General features: G+C 48.1%; 1 protein-coding gene across 1 annotated transcript in view; it reads left to right on the plus strand.

Moving 5' to 3' along the window:
* Positions 1-10,286: 10,286 nt before the first annotated feature.
* The window catches only part of PPP1R13B (protein phosphatase 1, regulatory subunit 13B), a 51,953-nt gene continuing 42,343 nt past the window's right edge, over positions 10,287-19,896 (plus strand). The window contains exon 1 of the mRNA XM_006879046.1: positions 10,287-10,434. Coding sequence (XP_006879108.1) covers positions 10,287-10,434 — 148 coding nt within the window. The remainder of the gene's footprint in view (positions 10,435-19,896) is intronic.

Consider the following 19,896-nt stretch of genomic DNA (forward strand, 5'->3'; position numbering starts at 1 on the left):
AAAACGACTGAGACCCTGAACTGATTCCACAGCCACCACGAGGGAGCTCTGGTGGCTGGTGGTAAGGAGTTTCACTGCCAACCCTAAGGGCAGCAGTTTGAACCAGCCAGCTGCTCCACAGAAGAAAAGTGGGCTGTCAGCTCCCATGTGATTTCCCGCCTCCGGAGACTCACTGGAGGGCCGGCGTGGGTCAGTTGTGAGTGCACAGCACGGCACCAGCAGGCCGTGGGGCAGCGGCGGTTCAGTGAAGCACCCCTCATGCAGGACACTGGCTGGAGGCCGCCCACAGCCCAGTGTACAGTCACTGCTGCTGGTGCTGGTACACTGGACGGGCTTGAGCACAGTCTCCAGGAGAACAAACTAGGAAGAAAGGTGCCCGTGAGCAGGAGAGGGCTTGGCAGCTGTCTGTCCATTGCCCAGGGCTGCCGGAGGCTGGGTTTGATCCCACAGCAGTAGGGCACGCCCTCTGGTTTGAATCAGTGTGTATTCTGTCTCCACAGCATCCTCAGAGACAGTGCCTTCATTGTGCCCTCACGGACAGTGCCCTCAGGGACAGTGGGACAGTGACCTGGACTCTGTGTCCTCAGAGACAGTGGGACAGTGCCCTCACTGTGCCCTCACGGACAGTGCCTTTAGGGACAGTGAAACAGTGCCCTGGATAGTGTCCTAATGGACAGTGCCCTCACGGACAGGTCACTGAAGAAGTATGCCTTCACATAGTGCTCTCAGAGACAGTGGAACAGTGCCCTCATGGACAGTGCCCTCATGGACAGTGTCCTCATGGACAGTGCCCTCATGTTGTCATTGTTGCTGTTATTGTTGTTGCTCTTAGGTGCCATCGAGTTGCCTGTGACTTGTGCCAGCCCTTGAACGGTGGCCCTGTGCCCTGTCCTGCCATCCTCCGATCTCCGACACGCTCGAGGTCATGGCTGTGGTCAATGTGTCCGTCCATCTTGTTGAGGACTCCCCCTCGTACACTGACCTTCTGCCTTTCCAAACGTGACGTCCTTCTCTAAGGACTGGCCCCTCCTAATGCCATTCCTGAGTCCGTGAGACGGAGCTCCATCATCTCCGCCTCCAGGAGCAGCCTGGCTGCACTTTCCCAAGGCAGCTCTGTCCGTTCCTCCGCGGTCCATGGGGCGGTCAGCGCGCTTCCCCAGCACCATGTTTGGAAGCTTCACTCTCTCCTTCGTCAGAGTCCAGCCTTCAGATGCATAACATGCAATTGAGAAGGCCATGGCCTGGATCAGGCGCGCACTGCGGGGACCCATCCAGACACAGTGAGGACCTCCTGAACTCCCCTCTGCAAGGATTTCGACAGGCCCACCAATGTGCACATGCTTCTGTCTGCTTTCTGTCCACATCTCTGCTGTCCATAACCCTGGGGCACCACTCTGTGTCTTTTCCTTAGTGATCTCCCCTCCATCCTTATTTTATAAGCCTTTCTCTTCACCTATATGTGCCCAGGAGGCGTAGTAGGTTATGTGTTGGGCTACTAGATAACAAGGGCGCTTTGGTGGCCTAGTGGTGAGGAGTTGTGCTGCCAACCCAAGGGCACAAGGTTTGAATCCACTGTCTGCTGAGCAGGAAAGATGGGCAGTTTTCTGCTGTGTGATTTACAGCCTCTGAAAACCCAGGGGGTCAGCTCTGGGTCGGTTCTGACTCGAGGGTACCCAACGACAACAACAGCTGTTCTTCCAGTGTGTTGAGAGACTCCTTTCTTTTTCTTTTTCTTTTATTATTTTTTGTGTCTGTGTACCATTAAATCGGATCTGACTGGTACAGGAGGATATTGTCCCTCCTTCCCCGGCAGAGCATCTGGTGGATTCGAACCATGCGCCTCTGGGATTGCAGTGCAGCTTCTTGCCACTAGGCCACCAAGAGACTCCTTTTTGACATTGTTAGCTGGGGAGCACCTCTCCCCGTTCACCCCTCAGCGCCCCCTGTAGAGAGAAGCCGTGTGCAGGGAGGTCCCAGCTTCTCAGGTCCAGGCTACCTGCCAGGTTTCACACATGTGGACAGGCTTCCTGACTTCCTCACAGGCTCACAGGCATCTTGGAAAGAGCCCCCCCGCCTATGGGCACTTTGAAGTTGAGGAGGCAGGCAGGCATGTGACTGAACCACCTGCTGCAAAAAGACAGACTCTGGATATTTGGGGGACTTTCCCAGCTATCGTCTTTGGCCAGGCAGTGCTGCAGGCATTGGTGCCACAGCCCAATAAACCCCGGTGCTCGGGGAGCCAGGCCCCTGGGGGGAGACAGGTGAGCAGTGTGAGGTACTGTCTGTGGTGGTGCCGCCCACAGAGAGGACAGGCTGGCCCTGTGCCCCGTGGACTGAAGCCGGGTGGGGGGCAGCATGGAGTGAGGGGTGCGGCCTTTGTTGGAATAAGATTAGAGACGTGGGACTGTGTGGGGTGCAGCACTGGGCCTCCGAGACAAGGCTTTGAGCCTTGGGCTTTGTTCTGGGAGCAAAGGAATGAACACCCTGGGCCTTTTGGGTAGAGGGTCAAAAGTGGATTCTTAAAAGCACCCCGCCTGGGAGATTAGAGGGGGACTTGCAGAGAAGGGTAGCCCTGGGACCAGTGGTCAGACTCTGAGTGTAGAGTTCCAGGAAGCCTGAATGTTGCTGATGTGGTTTTGTGGCAGAGATGAGTCTGGTGGCCTGTTAGGTAGTTGTTCCGCAGCCCAAAGGCAGAAGGTTTGCGTCTCCCAGGTGCCCCTCGGAAAGACAGGTGGCCCTCGCGATGTCCTGCTTTGCGCTCCTGCCGCCACCGGGCAGGTGGCAAGGGCTGCCGTCGCCGAGGTCCCTGAGCGTGCCCTCGGAGGCAGGGGCCCCTCCGTTTTCTAAGCTGCAGCAGTGAGGACCAGCAGGAAATGAGGGTAGGTGCCCATATGTGACACTCTGGACAGCTGAAAGGTCTTTCTGCAGCTACCATGTGAGTTATTACAAGTAACTAACGTTGCACAAATCTCTGATTTCGCCTGTAGTTTTTGTTGTTCCTGAATCTCTTTTCCAGGATGAAGAGGCAGTGGAAGGGGAAGGTAGGCAGAGGATTTATGCATTATCTAAGTGTGTCAGTCAGAAAGCCAGTGGGGGTCTTATCGTAAAGGACATCGCGGCCATTGTCCTCAGAGCGCGGCCTCCCTCCCTGTTGAGCCAAGGACAGCGCTCGGTTCTCTCTCCCCATGTCCATGTGTCCCGTTCTTACGCCTTTTCCTGGATGGTCAGAGTTTCTGTTTTCTTCGTTACCCGGGGCCGTTAGGACAGAAATAGCACAAGTGGCTGCTTTGATAACCCAGAGTTACTCCTCTCGGTTTGGGCTCCCGTTGGAATTTGAATTGGCAGCCCTGGAGGGGAGCTGTGTCCCCCAGTTCTCAGATGCTCTCCGCTCAGGGGCTCTGCGCCCCCAGGACTCGTTTTGCTCCCAGCTCTGCTTTCTTGGTGAGCAGTAATAGGGTCTCCCTGATCTCTGCTTGCTTGTTTAGTCTCTTTTACATCTCAGAAGACAGCAACCCAGCATAGAGCCCAGCCTGTGGATCCACAGACTTTGTGAAGTGAAACACATCGGATCCCAGAGTGGGAGCTAATCACACAGTACTGAACCCTGAGTCAGCCAAGAGGGAGGCAGCCCTGTGGTCTCCTGGGTAAAGGGCCAACCCAGAGCCGTGCACATCCAAGGAGAAAGAGGTACCGTGTGTGATTCCCAGCCTCTGAAAACCCGCCTGTGACATGGGTGAGTGGCAGCTAGGATTTGATTCTGACTCGACAGCAATGATAATTTATATACCATAAAATTGACCCATTTTTATGGCTTAACCCTGCTTGTTGAGGAGGACCTGAAGCACTTGCTGCAGAAGGTCAAGGACTGCAGCCTTCAATATGGATTGAAGCTCAATATCAAGAAGAGAAAGATTCTCATCATGGGGCCAATTGGCAGCATCATGATAGATGGTGAAGAGACTGACATTGTTCACAGCTTTAGTTTGCTTGGCTCCACAGTCAACACTCTTGGCACCAGCAGCCAAGAAATTAAAAGACATATTACATTGGGGAAAGTCTGCTGTCAGCGACCTCTCCAGAGTACTGAAGAGCAATGATGTCAGTCTGGAGACTAAGGTGTGCCTGACCCAGTCCATGGTCTTTGCAATCACTTGCTATGCATCAGAGAGCTGGACAATGACTAGGGATGACAGAAGGAGAATTGATGCCTTTGACCTGTGGTGTTAGAAAAGAGTATTGAACATGCTTTGGACTACCAAGAGAACAAACAAGTTCGTGCTAGAGAGGGTGAAACCAGGTTGCTCCTTGGAGTCAAGGATTCTGAAGCTTTGTCTGACATATTTTGGACATGTTGCAAGGAGGAACCAGTCCTTGGAGAGGGACGTCATTCTTGGGAGGGTGGAGGGACAGTACAGGAGAGGAAGACCCTCGATGAGATGGATTGACCTGGTGACTGGGGTCATGGGGTAGGTGTGTCAGAGACAGTGAGATGAGCAGTGTTTTAGGGCTGTTGTACATAGGGTCACTATGAGTCACAGGCAACTCGACGGCACAGAACAACAACAATAATTCAGGGATCTTAGTAAATTTGTAGACTTGTATGGCTGTCACTACAGTCTGATTTTGGACCCTTTCCAGCACCTCATGTTCACGTTTGGTTAATCCTGGTGCCTCCCTCACGGGAATCCACTGGTCTTCCTTCTGTCTCCATGGACTTGCGGGATTAGGACTTGACCTGGAATTGGAACCACCCAGTTGTGGCTCTTTCGGTCTGGCTTCTGTCACTTAATGTACCATTTTCAAGTTTTATCCCTGTTGAAGCACATCTTTGTTACTTTGTATCATTGAAGGGGTTGCTGTAGCCTCTCCATCTCCGGTCATCTGCTGGCTTTTTGCCCTTTCCTGGCTGTTCTGAATAATGCCGTTATTGTACTCCCGTCATTTTTCTCAGCAGCTCAGATATTTTTGAAGACAGGGCTAAGGTCACCTCTTAAGTTTGTTGATTTCATTGACCAGTTCTCATCATCATGTGTCCAACATTGCCCTCCAGCACTGAGTTAAAGGGGCACAAGACTTGTCTTCCGTGAGCTTAGGGTTAGTTCTTGAGTTTTCAGACTTTTTTAGAATTTCAGAAAGTCAGGTTGAGATGTACTTGTGATTTCAAGACCCTGTAATGGGTGGAGACTCTGCCTTGGCGTCCAGTGTGCTGTTTGTGGTTGGGTCTGACCATGGGGGACGTTGTGGAGGAAATGGTCGCTCTGTTCCCAGAGGCAGGAAGGAGGCTGGGCGAGCTCAGGAAATGGGGCAAGAGGAGGTGGGTGTGGGGCCTGGGTGGGGGGACCATCCGGCTGAGGGACTCAGGAGGGACCCCAGGCTGAGTGTGCACACCTTTGCTGTTCTTTGTGTTTCACCTTCACTTTTCCTGTTACCCAGCTGCACTTGGCCACTTAGCATTTGCTGTTTTCAGGAGAGGAATACGTTGTACCTTCTTTCCTCTGGTTTCCTCAGTCCTTGGGGTTCCAGAGTTTTCAGGGTCTCTGTTAATCCAGGTGTGCTGCTGTGTGCGCCCCAGGAGGACAAGCCTGATGCCCACTGTATTGTGACCCACCAGCTGCTAAGACCCGCGTGTCCGAGACCTCAGGTGCATGAGGGCGTCTGGGTTTGGCAGCGCTGGGGCCGAGGAGTCGCTCGTGTTGTGGACAGCTGGGAACCTTTAGCTTGGGCAGCAGTGGTGGGCCAGCGCCGGTCACAGCTGGCCGTGGACACGGTTAGGGAGGACACACCATCTAGGCAGTGCCGGGCTGGCTGCTTCTGTTAGTATAATGACATTTGCTTCAGTTTAATAATAGGGATTAAAGAAAGTGAATTGTGCCAGAGCTGAAGAACCAGGACGCACTGACAATGACATACACATTTATGGTTTGTTGAGTTGCTTTTGTTTTTCTTTTGTTTTTTGTAAAAGCAGAATGTAAAACTAATGTTTTAATGGGCTAATGCTTACTGACTTTTTGATAGGTTATTTGGGAGTTCCTGGCTTTAAAAAAGAATATTTACACTCGCAGCCCTGCAAGCCTGCCTACCCTCTTCTGTGTCCTGTGGTATTGGATTCACCCATTAGCTGAACAAACTAGGTAAATCAGAAAAAACAACTCAATAAATGCATTGCCACCGGATTGGAACTGTCTCAGAGCCGTCCGTCCTGGCCGTCATGTGCTCAAGGCTGCACATGGGTGAAGATTACCCATCCTTCTCCCCTGGCTACTGGGGGATTTGAACCACCAGAGGTGTCCCCTGTGGGTGAGCATTGCAGCCTGCTCCAGACTACGCTAACTCGGGCTCTGGGGTAATCCTCAAGACTGTGTCACATCATCCTTGGCTCTCAGTTCAAAGAGGTCTGCTTCTCACTGCGGTGGTCAGGTGGGTCCTCCTGGCTCCGGGTGCACTGGGCACGAGCGGGCAGGGATAAGGATGCAGCCCACCTGGAAGGACTGAGTCCCAGAGGGTAGGCCGCTCTAGTCTCTTGTTTAGGCCCGAGGATGTCACGTCAGAAGTTATTGTCCACTCACCATATGGAAAAGGAGGACCGCGTATCCTGGACTTCGCACTGAAACCAGAATCACCTGTCTTGATTCCTCACACACAGCTTGCAGGTTGTTTTGTTGACGTTCAAAGTTTCCTGGGCCCCCCTCCTTTAAAAAAAAAAAATCTAATTTTTGAGTTAGTAAGCAGAGATGATATACTTGATTCTTTGTAAGATAGAACTTTGCTTATACTAGCCAAGAACAGAAGGGGTGACGCTTGTTGTTGAACAGACTGGATTTGTCTTACTAAAGAGGGACACACGGCGAGCTCTGCTGGCCTAGTGGCAAGAAGCTGCACTGTAGTCCCACAGGTGTGCGGTTCAAATCCACCAGATGCTCTCCTGGAGGAGGAACAATCTCCTCCTGTACCAGTCAAATCTAATTTGACGGTACTCACACACACAAATAATAAAAATAAAAATTTAAAAAAAGAGGGACACACACACAGAGACAGAGTGTATGTATATGTGTGGAGGGGGGTTCCCTTGGGTACCGGTTACGATAGATGTTTTCTTTAATGTGTCATTCACATGGTCCACTAGATTGTCCAGGGACTGCCCAGGCAGTAGGAAGCCAGAGACCCAACATTGCGTAGGGTTTGGCTTTGAGGAGTGGAGTTTAGGGGGAAGCTGGCCTGGTCTGTGTGGCCTCTGACAGGAGCTGGTGAAGGCAGACAGGAGAGGGTGGCAGATGGTTTACAGGGAAATGGTGGGTGTTGTCTTGCCAGGAGAGGACAGCGTGTGATGGGGCCAGGCCCTGGCAGGGGAGGAAGGTGGGGCTTGGGACAGACGCTCATTGCTCTGCTCGGAGCTTGCCATCTCCACCCTCTCAGACGGCCTTCTGTGGAGAGCGCAGTGCCCATCAGAGGCTCTTCAAGGAGAAATCTGCCTTCCCGGAGCACAGTCCTAAGCCCTCCTCTCTAATCCAAGCAGAGCCTGCTTCCTGTTTACGTGTTGGAGGAGACGCTTGGGCCTGGCAGCTGCAGCAGTGGGGGCGGTGTGGACAGTGAAGCCCAGCAGTGCCATTGAACGGACAGTAGAGGCCGGCTTGCCAACACCCCTCAGAGTTACTACAGTTTTGTTTATGTAATTTGATCATTATGTTACATCAGATCGCATCGCATGACAGATGTTTAATTAAAAAACTTGAAGGTTTAGGGCACTTACATGAAAAAAATTGGAGTGAGTTGGCTCCAGAAATGATGAGAAAGAAGGAAGTCTTAGGATAAATCTGGTTTTGCTTCTGCCTTGTCTTTGGTCGTGGCGGGAGGAGAAGCTGAGTAGAGTGTTTTCTGGTTCAAGTGGTCCTGGAGGGGCTCTGGTGGCACAGTCCATGTTTTGCTGCTAACCCAAAGTTAAGTGATTCGAATCCACCCGGGTCTGAGGGGAAGGTGAGCAGCCCCGCACGCGGGATTTACGGTCTCCAGAAGCCCACTGGAGGGGCAGCTCTGAGCGGATTCCTACTCCGTGGAAATGAGTATCTGGATTTTTAGGAGTAATTATTTTTAAAATCCCCTCTGACTAATCTCTGCAAACATGAGATAAAAGTGAGAAGAGAACGTTGGGTTTTGGTTTTCCTTTCTCTGTCTTCATCTCCCCCACTCTGCCTTCTTTTTCCCACTCTCTTTTTAAATAAGGTGAGACAATTTAAAAACTGTTTTTTAAACAGATAGCCATGTACTTTTTAAAAAAATTTGTATGTACAGTCAAATCAGATCTGAATGGTACAGGAGGAGATTGCCCCTCCTTCTCCAGCAGAGCATCTGGTGGATTCAGACCGCACACCTCTGGGATTTCAGTGCAGCTTCTTGCCACTAGGCCACCAAAGCCCCCTATGATAATCATGTATTTTTATGTGTAAGACCATTTGCATTGCTCTTGCTGAGGTATATTACTCATTTACTTGCTCCCTTTTTTTTTTTGTTTTGTAAATTTCATTTTTTGCCTTTTTTTACCAATTCTTAGGAATGTTTATGTTTTGAAATATTTGCCCTTACTTTGTACTATGAGTTAAAAAGTTATTTCCCAGTTTGTACTTTGCTTTAATGGGAAGGCTCAGATTGCATGTACTTGAATCTGTCAAGGTTGGGTTTTTTAGGGGTTTTTTTTTGTATTCTGGGTTTGGGTCACAGTTAGAGGGGTTACTGCGCCGCATGGTCAGGCAGGCATTCTCCCACGCTTCCACCTGGCGTTTGTATGGTGTTGTTATGTGGTTCTGAATGCTGTTCGGCTTTTTCCAGATGACTGTCTTAATTACTCAAAAAGCGTGCCCTGTAGAATTTTTTTCCTCCATGATTTTTAATTACTTCCTTTCTTTACACACTGGTGGTGACATAGTTAAAGCACTTGGAGGCTCCCTGTGAGGTTCCTGGTTCAAACCTACCAGTTGCTGTATGAGACAGATGAGGCATCTGCTTCCGTAAGGCCTGCCGCCCTCCGGGATCATGGACAGTTCTGCTCTGTCCCTCAGGGCCCTCGGCGTCAGGACCATCTCAGGGCGGCAGGTCCCTGTCCACCTGGCCCCTTTGTCACTTGCTCCTTTTCTGTGTGTAGGTACGTCGGGCCTGTTTCCTGGCTCGGTGGTTTGTACCCTCCAGGTAGCTGTGTGTTCAGGCCACGTTATTCAGAGAGCCTGTCTTGTCTGCTCACACTCATCAGACAGAGTGACCCCTGCGGACCCTCCAGCAAGTTTTCAGTGGCTGTAAACGGCATGAGAGAAGTTTGCCCATCTTTCTGCCTCAAAACTGCTGGTGGATTCGAACCAACTGCCTTTAAGTTAGCAGTACAGCTTCTCTGGTGGCCTAGTGAGTAAGAAATTGTGCTGCCAAGCCAAAGGCAGGAGTTCAAGTCCACTAGTTGTCCTCCTGTGTGGTTCACAGCCTTTGCACACCTGCTGGGGTCAGCTTAGTGTGAGTCTGTCCTGACTGATGGCGTCCAACAACAACAACAGCAACAACATGGTACCTGCTGGTGAGGGCCCCTTCCAGTGAGGGCCCTTTCTAGTGAGGGCCCCTTCTTCTGAGGGCCCCCTATAGTGAGGGCCCCTTCTAGTGGGAGCCCCTGCTGGTGAGGGCCTCTGCTGGTGAGGGCCCCTCCTAGTGTTCTTCTCTTTGGGAATTTTCAAGATGTATCTTTTAAATTTTTCTACATGAACTTGAGAATCAGCCTTCTATAACCTCCTAGGTATTTGGAAGGAGGAGGGAAGGATCATTTAAAATTTACAGATAGGTCTGTAGCTGTGAATGAATTCAGGTTACAACTTTAATTTCTTTTTTTTTCTTTTTTTTTTTGCTTTTTTTTTCCTATAATTATATTTTATTAATTTTCATAAACATTTACAGAGATTTTGGGTTTCCATTCATTCATTGTTGCACTATTCTCTCTACCCTCCTCCCAGTTTGTTCTTGTCCAAATGCCACAGTGCTTGTCAAAGCCAGTTCTGATTAATCTTCTTTGTCAGTGTGTCCTTTGCCATTCCTTATCACTCCTCCCTGAGAGAGACTTCACCCTGAGTCATAAGGAAAAGGGGATGGCGTATTCTCTTAGCTACTTCCTGCTGAAAAGGGACGCTGTGGGTTTCAGGGTGAAGATCTCTCACTACTCTAAAGGGCCCCTTTGGCAGTAGGAAACACATAGACTATTATGGAGATTGATTTTGGAATTTAGATGCACAACTTTAATTTCTTAATCTTTTTTTTTCTTGCAGATGATATTAACCGTGTTCCTGAGCAACAATGAACAGATTTTGACAGAAGTTCCTATCACCCCGGAAACAACCTGTCGTGATGTTGTCGAGTTTTGCAAGGAGCCTGGAGAGGGCAGCTGTCATCTAGCTGAAGTGTGGCGGGGCAGTGGTACGTGGGACACCCAGAGGGGTGACACGGGGGACAGCAGTGCGTGCGGTGCTCTGTAAGGATGACACGTGTCACATACCGTGTTTGTCACGTCACCAGCATTGGTTGTCTATGGAAGTGAGCAGCTGGGTGAGAACATAAGCACAGCTGTGTCACACAGAGGCAGGAGTTTGTGTGCTGCGCCATCAGCCCTCCTCAGCTGCTGGGAGAAGCAGAGGTGTGAGCACGTGTGCGCGCATCAGGCGGGAGGGGTTCATTCAGTGACTGGGGTGATGAGGGTGGGAGTGCCCCTTCGTCTGAGGCCGGCAGGCTTTGAACTGCACCCGGAGGTTTGTCCTCTCCTCTGAGGACTTCATGAAGGTGAGACCCACTTGGCTGTACAGTCTCCCCCACCCTCCAATAAGAGGCCTTCCATACATACTTGTTCATGAAATTGAGAAGATAAAATACTGGCTCTTACAAATGAGGGTTTTACCATCCAACTGGACAGAGATGTGTGTGGGTAATGTGATCACTGGATCTGAGAAGTTATGGAAGAGAATTGGAATTGGATTCTAAAGGACTTTTGAATTTAGTTCACTCGTTAACACAGAGCTGGTTCAGACTCACAGCTGACCCTCTGTTGGGTTTCTGGGAGGAGACCACCCAGCTGCGCATGAGGAGCTTCTGGTGGATCCAGGTCACCTGAGAAGTACAGTTTTTGGCTCAGAAGCACAGGTGGTAGTGGTGCTGCTTGTGACTCATAGCAACCCCTGTACAACAGCCCTGAACCCTGCTCTACCCTGTGCCAACCTTACTGTCTCTGACACGCCTACCCCCATAACCCCAGTCACTGCATCAGTCATCTCGCCAATGGTCTTCTTTCTCTGTCCCTTCACCCTTCCCAGCATGATGTCCCTCTCCAAGGACTGATCCCTCCTTGTACCATGTCCAAAATATGTGAGACGAAGCTTCAGAATCTTTGGCCTCCAAGGAGCAGCCTGGCTTCACCCTCTCTAGGATGAACCTGTTTGTTCTCTTGGCAGTCTGTGGTATATTCAATACTCTTCTCCAGCACCACAGTTCAAAGTCATCAATTCTGTTTCTATCATCCCTCGTCATTGTCCAGCTCTCTGACACAGAAAATATTGTGAAGACAATGGCCTGGATCAGGCACACCTTAGTCTCCAGACTGATGTCATTGCTCTTCAATACTCTGGAGAGGTCCCTGATAGCAGACTTTCCAAGTGCAATTCGTCTCTTGATTTCCTGACTGTTGGTACCAGGAGTGTTGATTGTGGAGCCAACCAAACTAAAGCTGTTAACAATCTCAATCTCTTCACCATTTATCATGGTGCTGCCAATTGGCCCAATGATGAGAATCTTTGTTTTCTTGATGTTTAGCTTCAATCCATATTGAAGGCTGCAGGGTTGTGTCATCTGCATATCATAGGTTGTTGATGAGTTTTTCTCCAATCCTGATGCCACATTCCTCTTCATACAACCCAGCCTATCAGACATCTGTTCTGCATATAGATTGAAAAGATATGGAGACAGGACACATCCCTGGCATACACCTTTCCCAATTCTGAACCATGCAGTGTCTCCTTGCTCTATTCTGTTGACTGCCTCCTGGTCCAAGTATAGTTGTCACATAAACACAATCAAATGATCTGGGCTTACCATTCTTCTCAGAGTCAGCCATGGTTTGTTGTCATCCACACAGACAAATGCCTTTGCATAGTCAATGAAGCACAGATAGACATTCCTCTGGTGCTCTCTGCTCTCAGCTAAGATCCATCTGACATTAGTATAATATCCCTAGGCCATGGTCCAGCTTGCCATGGACAGGATCCATTGGACATTGTGAGCAGAGGAAAATTGGAGAGCTTGATTGCACAGCTGTGCTTCTAAGAGAGCTAAGGGTGGTGCTGGGAACTGCCGGGCCACCCGCCAGAGCCCTCGGCCCTAGCAGAAACATGAGGTCTTGATTCTGTATTCAGAAGGGCATATTTAGTGATTTTTAAATAGGGAATGTTCTAATGAAAATAGAGCCTAAAAGAAATATACCTGGTACATCTCATCAGTAGGAAAACAAGAATTCTCACCACGGGACCAATAGACAAGATAGATAGATAGATAGATAGATAGACAGACAGACAGACAGACAGACAGACAGAACTGGTCAACAGTTTCATTTTACCTAGATCCACAACTCACACATGGTAACAGCAGTCAGGAAACCAAGAGCATGTTGCGTTGGGAAATCTAATGTGAAGATCTCTCCAGGGTACACTCATCAGCAACGAAATGCCCACCAAACCCACAAGAAACAACTGTGATATCGACGAGTCTGTGTTGGAAAAGAAGCAAGTGTTCATGTTGACCTTGAGATGATGAGGAAATTGACCTCTGACTGGGAGAACTCAGAGGGCACTTGAGGGTGACCAGTCAGGTCACTTTCTTTTCAGCGACTTTATTGAGACAGGATTCACCACAAAGTTCACTCATTTAAAGTGCATTTCACTGTCATCGCTGTTGGGCCATTTTCATCATCCCCTCCGCATCGGCCCCCACCCTCGCTGTCCTTGGATGGCTACTCGTTTACCTCGGTCTCCGTTGTTTTGTGTGTGGTGAACACTGTAAGTGGAATTGTCAGGATGTGTCTGCCCTGTCTGCTTCTCTCCTTCGTCAGCTCGGTGTGTCCAGGTGGTGATATGCTCAAGCTTTGTTTCATTCCTTTCTGCTGCCACAGAGTAACGCCTTGTGTTGCACTCATCTCATTTATCCCTTCATTATGTGATAGACGTCTGACTTGTTAGGAATAGTGCTGCCCTGAACACTCATTAGACAGACGTCTTTAATTCTCCAGGGTGCATGCTTCGGCCAAATGGCTAGGTCAGCTGTGAACTCTGGTTAACATCTTAACGCCAGCTGTTTGTCATGGTTGCATAGTGATTTTATATTCTCATCAACAGTGAATAAGGATTCTAGTTTCTCCACATTACTGCCAGTACTTCTTTTTTTCTTCAAATTTTTTGTTATCTGAGTGGAAGTTTATGGAGCAGATTGTTTTTTCCATTTAGGTATTCATACACATTTTTTTCTTGGGTTGCTCTGTTGTGGGTTTTTTTGTGAGAAAAAAAATGTATATTTAGAATTAGCCAGCTGGACTCAGTTTAGATGATCCCAGTTTTGTTGGCAACATTCAAAACATCCTATTGAGGAGCAAGTCAAACATAAGCCTTCTTCTCTCCATCAGGCCTAATCAAAATGTTGACCTTGGGCACATCAGTGTCACAGAGTTTCTTTACATCTTGTTTAATTTGGTGCTTGTTGGCCTTGACATCCACCATGAACACAAGTGTATCTTCTATCTTCTTCATGGCTGACTCAGTGGTCAGGGGAAACTTGATGATGGCACGGTGGTCAAGCTTGTTTCTCTTGGGGGCGCTCTTCCAGGGGTATTTGGGCTGCCTTCAGGGTCTCTGTCTTAGACCGCCCGAAGTTGGGTGACATGTGGACCCTTTTTCTTTGTGACTGTGGATGCCCTTCAAGATGCACCCTTGGCCTTTAATGCCTTTGCTTTGGCTTCAGTTTTGGGAGGGGAAGGGGCTTCCTTCTTTGCTTCTGATGTCATCTTTGTAGAAGGGCATTTCTTGTGTTTGGTTGTTGGGTTTTTTAAAAAATATTTTCTATTGTTTGCTTACAAAGTTCACATACATTGTGTTTCACACTACCCTTCATTCACATTATGTTTCGTAAAATCAATACCATTCATTGTGTTTTATAAAAGTAGTCACCACTGAACTATGCCCACCATTACCCTGTCTTTCCAAGTCACACAGAGAATCCGATCCCTGCATTGTGTCAGCATCCGTCTCACCCCTTCCTCTAGGAGGACTTCCCCGTCATCCTCCTGCGTTCTCTCCCTGCCTCCTCGGCCTTATGCCTGGGCACACGCTGGCCCTCATTTTGTGTGGTTGACTGGTCTAAGGACCAGGTGCCTCCCTGCTCTTGGTGTTCCCTTAGAACCAAGGCTGTCGGCTGCTGAAACTCGTGCCGCAGATGTGGATTCTGTTCCAGGCTGCAAGACTGGCTGTTAGACCACTGACGCTAGTGATGGATAGGGTTTTGAACTTTGTTCTCCAAGACTTGCTTGTGGTCACTTTCAGAGTGGTGGGGCAGTGGGACCATGGGGCCATAGGGCTGTGGGTCTGTGGATCCGTGGGGCAGTGGGGCCGTGGGGCCGTGGGGCCATGAGACTGTGGGGCAGTGGGGCCCTGGAGCAGTAGGGTAGTAGGGCCATGGGGTCTGCTCAGTGACTACCGCTGTCCTACCAGATGGAAAGCACTGGCTCACTGTGCTTCCAGTTTGCGTTTCTGTCATAACTAGTGACACTGAATGTCTTTTCATGTCTTCACTGATTATTTGTGTATCTTCTTTGAGCTCTGGTGGTTCTGCTGGTTAGGAATTAGCTGCAAACCCAAAAGGCACATGGTTCAAATCCACCAGCTGCTTCACAGAGGAAGATGGGCATTCTCTTCCCATGTGATTTACAGTCCCTGAAAGCTCGCTGAAGGGTCAGCTAGGACTTGCTTCTGGCTCAACAGCACCACCACCACCACCACGTCTTCTTTGGGGAAATACCCATTCAGGTCCTTTTTCAGTCGGGTTGGTTGTTTTTAATTATCGAATATCAAGAGCTCCTTATATATTCTGAATACAAATCCTGTGGATTGCCTTCGAGTCGAGCACGACTCACAGTGGCCCTATGAACAAAAGGCCCGAAGCCTTTCTATAACTATCAATATTTATCAAAGTTCAGAGTTTCTGGAGGCATGTTGTTTAGGAAGTGGATGCCACTCCTGCTTCCAAACCTGTCTTAAACTGGGAGTTCCTCCAAACACTGTCCACCATGGGTTATGGCATTTGACACCCCAATGGCACAAGGTTCAGCATCACAGCAACCCCAGGTTACCTCAGTGCAGCATACTGACGGAGAGTGCTGTACCACTAAGAATGTTCCTTCGAAATATAACAACAACCAACTTTAAATACAAAGGCCCTCCCCAGGTCTTGTTGACTCTAAACAAGAGGCTTACGTGAAAAAACAACCAAACCCTAAACCACACCCTCTGCTGTCAGGTTGCTTCTGACTCTTGCCAGCCACCATTATGTTTCTGTGGTTGTGAAACTTAAGTGGACAGATTGCTGCACACCTCTCTCTGGAGGGGCAGTTGGGGAGCCTGACCCCATCGTCCGGTTAGGGCTCCTCATCTCAGCCAGCAGCCCTGCTAGCATAGATCCAACAGCAGGAGGGAGAAAAGTCTTACCACCTGCAAACAGTAAGAACACACCTTGTCCCTAAGGACCAGAGCAAGAGCCATAGCAGTGACAGCAGAGAACCAGAGACCTGACCGGAGATGGAGTGGACCCCGGGACTACTGTCCCCCACCGACAGAACTGGCGCTAACCCCACAGCCTTTGCCTAAGTTTGTTGGACAGCCAGGGGTGGGGGGGAGAGCCGATACTGGCGGGACTAAGAACTTTGTAACACTGGCCTAAGGTCTCAAGGCTGATGTGCCTGCGAGCACGTGTTGGAGGCTCTCCTGACTGTATTTGGCTACTAACCTTTTGACTTTTCCAGTTCTGTGTGTTCTGTGAGCTAAAAAGTTGAATTTTGGACCCATTAAAACAGTAAGATTGGTGTTGAGATGAGTAAAAAGAGGTTTGGAGCGGGGACTGTCTGAACATCGTGAACACATGTTGTTCGTGCTGTTGATGGGGAGAGTTCCCTAGTCGGCGAAAGTCAGACAGGGCCGTCCCCTGGGGTCTTTGTTCTTTTTATAGTTTGTGAGACAAAGCTTTGCCATCTTTGCCTGCAAGGAGCACTCGACTGTACTTTCTCTAAGATAAGTCTGTTTATTCTTTTGACAGCCCATGGGCCCTTCTCCAACACAGTCCCTTAAAGGCATCACTGCTTCTGTCATCCTTACTCATTGTCTAGCTCTCAGATGCATAGAAAGTGATTGAAAAGATCATAGCCTGAATCAAATGCATCTTAGTCTTCACACTGATATCGTTGCTCCTCAGGACTTTGGAGAGGTCCCTGCCTGCAGACTTTCCCACTGCAGTATGTCTCCTGATCGCCCGACTGCTGTCACCCAGGATATATATGGTGGCTCTGATGCAGAGTCCTGTGTTAAAAACAATTCCTGTGGCATAAGGACATCTCTTCTTGGCTTTACATATGTTGTTGTTTTTGCTGCTGTTGTTACATGCCATCAAGTCGCCTGTGACTGATAATGACCCTCTGTACAACAGCTCTGAAGCCTGCCCTGTCCTGAGCCAGTCTCTCTGTCTCTGTCACAACTACCCCATTTGCCCCAGTTACTGTATCCATCTCATTCAGGGTCTTCCTCTCCTGAGCTGTCCCTCCACCTTTCCAAGCATGATGTCCTTCTCCAAGGACTGGTCCCTCCTGGCTACATGCCCCAGCTATGTGAGATAAAGCTTCAAAATCCTAGCCTCCAAAGAGAAACTTGGTTTCACCCTCTCCAAGACAGACCTATTTGTTTTCTCAGCAGTCAAGACTCTATTCCAAGGGGAGCTCTGGTGGCCTAGTGGCAAGGAGCTGCAACTACAATCCCAGAGGTGCATGGTTCGAATCCACCAGATGCTCTGCCGGGGAAGGAGGGACAATCTCCTCCAGTACCAGTCAGATCTGATTTGATGGTACACTCACACAAAAATAATAAAATAAATAAATAAATAAATTAAATAAAAAGACTCTTCTCCAACACCGAAATTCAAAGCATCAATTCTTCTTCTGTCATCCTTAGTCATAGTTCAGCACATAGCAGGTAATTGAGAAGACCATGACCTGGATCAGGCACACCTTAGTCACTAGACTGACATTGTTTCTCAGTACTCTGGAGAGGTCCCTGACAGATTTTACCAGTGCAATTTGTCTTTTGATTTCCTGACTGCTGATGCCAAGAGTATTGATTGTGGAGCTGAGCAAGCTCTAATTTTTAACAACCTCAGTCTCTTCTCCATCCATCATAGTGCTGCCAATTGGCCCAGTGGTGAGAATCTTTATCTTCTTGATGTTAAGCGTCAATCCATATTGAAGACTACAGTCCTTGAACTTCTGCAGCAAGAGCTGCAGGTCCTCCTCAATTTCAGAAAGCAAGATTGTGTCATCTGCATACTGAAGACTGTTCACAAGTCTTTCTCCAATCCTGAACCCACACTCCTCCTCATAAAGCCCAGTCTCCCAAATGATGTGTTTTGCATAGAGATTGAAAGGTATGGAGAGAAAGCTCATTCCTGATGCATTCCTTCCCTGATTTTGAACCATGCAGTGCTTCCTTGCTCTGTTGTGAGGGCTGCTTCCTAGTCCAAGTAAAGGTTTCACATGAGAACAATCAAGTGTTCTGGGATTCCTATTCTTCTCAAGGTTAGCCATAATTTGTTGTGATCCACACAGTCAAATGCCTTTGCACAGTCAGTGAAACACAGACATTCCTCTGGTTCTCTCTGCTTTTTGTCAAGATCAATCAGACACTGGCAATAATGTCTCTAGTGCCAGGCAGGGCCTCTTCTAATCCCAGCCTGTATTTCTAGTAGTTCTCTGTCAATCTACTGTTCCACTTGTTTTTTAATAATATTCAGCACGATTTTGCTTACATGAATATTAATGATATTGTTCTATAATTTCCACATTCTGTTGGGTCACCTTTTTTTCCCAATGGGACTAGGTATGGATCTCTTCCAGTCAGTAGGCCAGGTAATTGTCCTCTAGATTTCTTGGCACAAGCTGTGAGCATGTCCAGGGCAGCATCTGTTTGTTGAAAATGTCAGTTGGTATTCCTTCAATTCCTGGGGCTTTGTTTTTTGCCAAGTCCTTCAGAGCAGCCTGCACTTCCTCCTTCATCACCACTGCCTCTTGCTCATATGCTGTTTCTTGAAATTCTTCTGTGTCAGCCAGTTCTTTTTGGTACAGTGACTCTGTGTACTCCTGCACAATCAGTGATTTATTGATTGCAAATATCTTTTATAAGAAACATAAATACAGGCTATGCACATGGTTTTCACCTGATGCTATGCCCAGGAATCAGATCAGTTACATCTGTGGAAGGAATCATTGGAGAAGTTCAATATCAGCAGTGAAAACCAGGCCAGGTGCTGATTGTGGAGCCGACCATCAGCTGCTCATATGCAAGTTCAACTGAAAGCTAAGGAAAAGCACATCAAATCCACAGGAATCAAAACTTCATCTTGAGTCTCTCTCTCCTGAATTTAAAAACCAACTCAGGAGAAAAGCCCTGAACACTAATAAGCAAAGACCAGATGAGCTGTGGGAGGATATCAAGAGTGTCATCCATGGAGAATACAAGAGGTCATTACAGAAACGGAGGAGGATGATGTCAAAAGAGACTCTGAATATTGCACTAGAACACCAAGAAGCCAAAGCAAAGAGAAGAAAGCAGGAAGCTAAGAAGCTGAACAGAAGATTTCAAAGAGCAACACAGGATGATAAAGTATTATAATGAAATGTGCAAGGGGCTGGAGTTGGAAAATCAAAAAGGCCGAACTTGCTTGTCATTTTTTTAAAATATAATTTTAATATTTTTTGTGCATGTACCATCAAATCAGATCTGACTGGTGCAGGAGGTTGTCCTTCCTTCTCCAGCAGAGCATCTGGTGGAGTCGAACAGCACACCTCTGGGATTGCAGTGCAGCTTCTTGGCTCATTATTATTATTATTACTATTAATTTTCTTTACAGAGACTTTGGATTCCCATTCATTTATTGTTGCACTCTTCTCCCAGTCCGCCCCTCCGCGCCCCATAGACTCTTCTCTTTGAAAAGTAAAGGAAAAATTCTTTGTTTTATGACTCATCATTTCTTAAACTGAAGGAACTAAAGAACAAATTCAAGCTATGAGTTGCTATACTTAAGGATGTTGTGGGCAGAATATTTAATGACCCAGGAAACTTTACATATAACTATTACTTAATTCATTACAATTGAAACTAATATTACCAAATAAAAATTGCTTTGACTGTGTACTAGCTGTTGTTCTCTTGAACTACTAAAATAGACAAATTTAATTACTAACAGGATTAAAGTGGTAAAAAAAGAGAAAAGGCCCAGATAAACAGTAGTAAGTACCCAGCAACAGCAGCAGAGTTCACTAGGGTAGCAAACAAATGCTGGCGAGGTTTTGGAGATATTGGAACTCTTACTCACTTTTTGTGGGAATGTAAAATGGTACAGCCACTATGGAAGATGGTCTGGCACCACCCAAACAGACGTATGCACACACGTGCTTATTGCTGCATTATTCATATTAGCAAAGAGACGGAACCAACCCAGGTGTCCATCAACAAATGAAAAGATAGAAAAGCTTTGGTATATTCAGGTAGTGGAATACTATGCCGCACTGAAAAACAAGGAACTAATAAAATACTA

This window comes from Elephantulus edwardii, unplaced genomic scaffold (genome assembly GCF_000299155.1).
Source record: "Elephantulus edwardii isolate Elephantulus edwardi_28Jun2011 unplaced genomic scaffold, EleEdw1.0 scaffold00002, whole genome shotgun sequence".
In the NCBI taxonomy this organism is placed as follows: domain Eukaryota; kingdom Metazoa; phylum Chordata; class Mammalia; order Macroscelidea; family Macroscelididae; genus Elephantulus; species Elephantulus edwardii.